Source organism: Saccopteryx leptura, chromosome 2 (assembly GCF_036850995.1).
Source record: "Saccopteryx leptura isolate mSacLep1 chromosome 2, mSacLep1_pri_phased_curated, whole genome shotgun sequence".
NCBI classification, from domain to species: Eukaryota; Metazoa; Chordata; class Mammalia; order Chiroptera; family Emballonuridae; genus Saccopteryx; species Saccopteryx leptura.
In genome coordinates this window covers 289,500,777-289,505,478 of record NC_089504.1, presented here as the reverse complement: position 1 = coordinate 289,505,478, position 4,702 = coordinate 289,500,777, and the positions used below count along the sequence as shown (strand labels likewise).

At 41.4% G+C, this 4,702-nt stretch overlaps 1 protein-coding gene across 1 annotated transcript; it reads left to right on the top strand.

The window, feature by feature from the left end:
- Positions 1–204: 204 nt before the first annotated feature.
- On the top strand, positions 205–2,071 carry LOC136391068 (cornifin). The gene is made up of 2 exons (XM_066362471.1): positions 205–313; positions 1,581–2,071. The coding sequence occupies exon 2, from the start codon at positions 1,600–1,602 to the stop codon at positions 1,888–1,890; it is 291 nt and encodes a 96-aa protein (XP_066218568.1). The 5' UTR covers positions 205–313; positions 1,581–1,599; the 3' UTR covers positions 1,891–2,071.
- Positions 2,072–4,702: the final 2,631 nt, after the last annotated feature.

Sequence of the window (4,702 nt, the reverse complement as noted above, 5' to 3'; positions counted from 1 at the left end):
CCCCCTAAGCAAGCCCTACACTTGGGTTGAAGGGGGAGGGTGGCAGTGGGAATTAGGCCCAGGTGACATCATTGTTAGGAAACCAGTGCCAAAAAAATATCAAGTGGGTGGTTTTCATCACCAAAGCTGAGCCAATTGGTAATTGAGGGGAGTGGGGTGAATCATACTTGACAGGTAAGAAATAAAAACAGAGGGGCCTGGGGTGATTCTATTTTCTTAAGGCAGGGCTCAGTCATCTTATAAAAAGCCAGCTGGCTGTTGACTTTACATCAGACCAAAGCCACCAGAAAACCTGTTCTTCTTTGCATATCAGGTAAGTCTCTGATTGAAACAAATGTGAAATTCTTATTTATTTTTTTCATTATTAGAAACTGGACAGAGGCAAACGTGTGAGAAGGCTGATGCAGAACATTAGAGAGTGAAACTATTGGGATATTTTTATTTTAAATTGAAGCACAGTTTAGATTTTAAGAGAACTTAGTATGTGGTTAAATCAGCCACCTTAGTGGATAGCTGTGGAACTGGTAGCCAGGGAAAGGGACAGATCTGAGCAAGATCCCACAGTAAGTTAAAAGAGGCTTACACAAGAACTCAGGCCCAGAGCACTCTCAGAAGCACCATTGTCTTCTCTGTTTATGCTACTTATTATAAAAATTTTAATTTGTTCCATGTCAGGGTAGCTCATTTGGTTGCAACATCATCCCAATGTGCCAAGGTTGTGGGTTCAATCTCTAGTCAGGGCACATACAAGAATGAATCTGTGGATGCATAGATGGGTAGAAAAACAAATTGAAGTCTCTTTCTCTCTCCTTCTTCTTCTCTCTCTAAAATTAGTCAATAAATAAATTTAAAAATATGTTTTTAATTTGTGTGATAGACCTTTATGGAGCCTTTATTACATTTAAAGCACTATTCTAAGCATTTTGTGTAAATCATACCTGTAGGAACTTGCTCAATAAACTCACAACCTATTGGGGAAGATAATGCACGTACATACATAGATGAAATACAAAGTACCTAGTGACAGGTATGAAGAGAAGGGGCAGGGAAGGGCTGTGGCAGTTTTAGGGAGCAACACTCATGAAGAAATCCAAGTGATGGCACATGATGTGAGATACGATGGAAGAGTATTTGGACAGTGGAGATGGAGAGGAAAGCATTTCAGAAGGGGTTGTGTAAGCCAAGGCCATAGGGAGGTTGTAGGAGCTTGAATTCACAGAGTTATCCTATGTCACAAGTACACTTTGTAGTACTAAAAGTGGGTAGACTGTAGTCATTTCTAAAATGTCGCTTTCCAAAAGACATCTTATGGGTACTTGTCAATGAAGGGTGTGTCAAGTCTGAGGAAGAGAGCTGAGCAATGAATCCCACAGAAATGAAGCTAACAAATTGCCTTTAAGATCCTTCTCTGGAAAGGTCTCAAAAGTCATCAAAGCATGTTTACTCTCAAATATAAGAGAATAGCCATGGAAGACGTGAGGCTCACTCTTGTAAAGGGGCCCAAAAATGAAATCTATTTGACATTGAACGTGACTTCTTCCCTCAGCAATCCCTTTTTAAACCATCTGTTCTGTCTCCAGGTCCAGCCTCCTTTGAAGCATGAGTTCCCACCAGCAGAAGCAGCCCTGCAACCCCCCACCTCAGCTTCAGCAGCAGCAGGTGAAACAGCCCTGCCAGCCTCCACCCCAGGAACCATGTGTCCCCAAAACCAAGGAGCCCTGCCACCCCAAGGTTCCTGAGCCCTGCCACCCCAAGGTTCCTGAGCCCTGCCAACCCAAGGTTCCAGAGCCATGCCAGCCCAAGGTTCCTGAGCCCTGCCACCCCAAAGTTCCAGAGCCATGTCCCTCGACAGTTGTTCCAGCACCAGTTCAGCAAACCAAGCAGAAGTAGTGCGGTCCACAGCCGTGCCCTTGAGGAACCAACCACTCAGTGCTGAATCCCCTCTCCTACACTGCTTTTCTGTCTCACTTAAATTACCATGCTCTCACCCTGAGTCATAACCCCTCCTTCTTTGTACCCTCAATAAAGATGTCCCTCACACTCATTCTGAGGGTTCTTGAGCCCCTGAAAAGGCTGAAATTCTCACTGGCTGAGCTAGTATCCTTGCTGCTCAGGGCTCGTCTGAAGAGTGATTTTTGGGAGGGATCAAGTGACTCTCTCCTGTTCTACCCCCATTACATCATTTTTAATTCCATAGCTGGCTATGTGTGTGCTTGGCTTTCTTCACTGTTCTCTCAACATGAAGCAGGAATTGCATACAACAGGGCTGATGAAGGCTCGTGACACTGAGAATGTGTGATTATGTACATGTGACTGTTCTACTCACCGGATGTTCCTGGCATGCCAATAAAAGAGGGGTCGAGGCCACCCAGAGCCTGCTACTTTGGGCAGCCTCAGCCCAAGCAGGGCTTTCTTCTTGCCTCTGGATGACTCATACCTAAATGGAGACGGTCCCTGCTTCAAGCCATCTTTCTAATTCTTATTCTGTTTAGTTTATTCCATTATTTATTATCATTATAATTCCAAAGAAATAGTACTTGTACATATTCCAACATGAATATCTGTTCTTCATTCATTCTCCCTTCTTGATGCCTCAACACACTGAAGTCAAGCACTTAAACACTCATACTCAGATACAAATATATACACACATCCAAAAACATACCAACCCACACCCTCACCACAGAGAAACACACACAGGTCAACTCCTACACACACACACATGAACACACACAAATCCTCCAAATCACACAACACAAATACACATACATGCTGACTTAACCACCTTATCTTTCACTGAATGCCTAATACAAAGACCTCCATGCTGTAGGCGAGTAGACTCCACAGTGCCTGCCCTAGGAGGAGCCTAAAGGGGTGATCTTTACACCCTTTCCCATATAAACTTATACTAACACAGAAAAACATGAACACAATATTCTCTATCTGTCTCTTTCTCTCCCTCCCTCTCTCTCTCTACACACACACACACACACACACACACACACACACACACACACACGGTACCTCTCAGAGCAGAACATAAAAGCAAAAGCATCAAAAAAGAAAGAAACGTTTAGGTAGGTTTCAGAGGAGAGGTTAATATAGATAAGACAAAAGGTCAGCATAATGTTGAGGGGAAGCAGGTCATTAAGATATAAAACATTAGAATGAAAGAAGACTTAAACAGCCTCTTTCCACAGCTGTCCACTGAAGTGGCTGATTTAACCACCTACTAAGTTCTCTTCAAATCCAAAGTGTGCTTTAACTTAAAATAAAAATATTTCAATAGTTTCACTCTCTAATACTCTGCATCAGCCCTCTTACACGTTTGTCTCTGCCCAGTTTCTAATAATGAAAAAACATTGACAAGCTGATATCGAGGTCAACAGTTAGGACCTGCTTGACGCACAAGCACTCAGATAGGTGTGGGAAGAATGCCAGAGAAATTTAGAAACTATAAAACAAAAGTATTCAACACAGCTTCACAAGTTGATGAGCCATTGTTACACTGGCAAAACAGAATGGCGTCACGTGGGTCTGTCAAGTTTGCACACATTCAGGAGATTTCAAATTACTACACATTGACTGCTGAAAAATGTCACTAATGTCTACAGGAGCAGTCACCTTTAAAGAAGCTGACCACAACTGGGGACACTAACTGGTGGTGCACAGCTGGAAGTGTGTAAAGTCTAGGGACCATCTTAGCAGGAGTTGAGCAAAATGAATCAAAGTTCTTAAACATTTGCATACCCTCTGTATTTATTCCACAAGGAAATATGCATTTATGTAAACAAAATTTATTAATAAGGAAAAAAATCACTTCAACATTATATAATAACCAAAATAAAAGATGGGAGGGAGACAACATAAATTCCCTAAGAGAAAAAAATTGACTAAACAAGTTATTGTTACTGTATATCTATGTCATAGAATATACTGAAATTTATATATATATTTAGCCTGACCAGGTGATGGTCCAGTGGATAGAGCATTGGACTGGGATGTGGAGGACCGAGGTTCGAGACCCTGAGGTTGCCAGCTTGAGCACGGGCTCATTTGGTTTGAGCAAAACTCACCAGCTTGGACCCAAGGTCACTGGCTCGAGCAAGGGGTTACTCAATCTACTGAAGGCTCACAGTCAAGGCACATATGAGAAAGCAATCAATGAACAACTAAGGCAGGGGTAGTCAACATTTTTATACTTACCGCTCACTTTTGTATCTCTGTTAGTAGTAAAATTTTCTAACTGCCCACCGGTTCCACAGTAATGGTGATTTATAAAGTAGGAAAGTAACTTTACTTTATAAAATTTATAAAGCAGAATTACAGCAAGTTAAAGCATATAATAATAATTACTCACCAAGTACTTTATGTAAAATTTTTTGCTAAGTTTGGCAGAATAAATCTTTATAAAACAATTTACTATAGTTAAATCTTTTAATTTATACTTTGGTTGCTACACTACCGCCCACCATAAAAGCTGGAACTCCCACTGTTGGGCGGTAGGGACCAGGTTGACTACCACTGAACTAAGGTGTCGCAATGAAAAACTGATGATTAATGCTTCTCATCTCTTTTCATTCCCGTCTGTCTGTCCCTATCTATCCCTTTCTCTGACTCTCTCTCTGTCTCTGAAAAAAATATATATATATTTTTTTGCCACAAAAAAAGAGTTAAGATAATATCAAGATTATATAAAATG

Coding starts and splice junctions, on each gene's coding strand:
- LOC136391068 (XM_066362471.1), top strand. CDS start 1,600: ATGAGTTCCCACCAGCAGAAGCAGCCCTGCAACCCCCCACCTCAGCTT.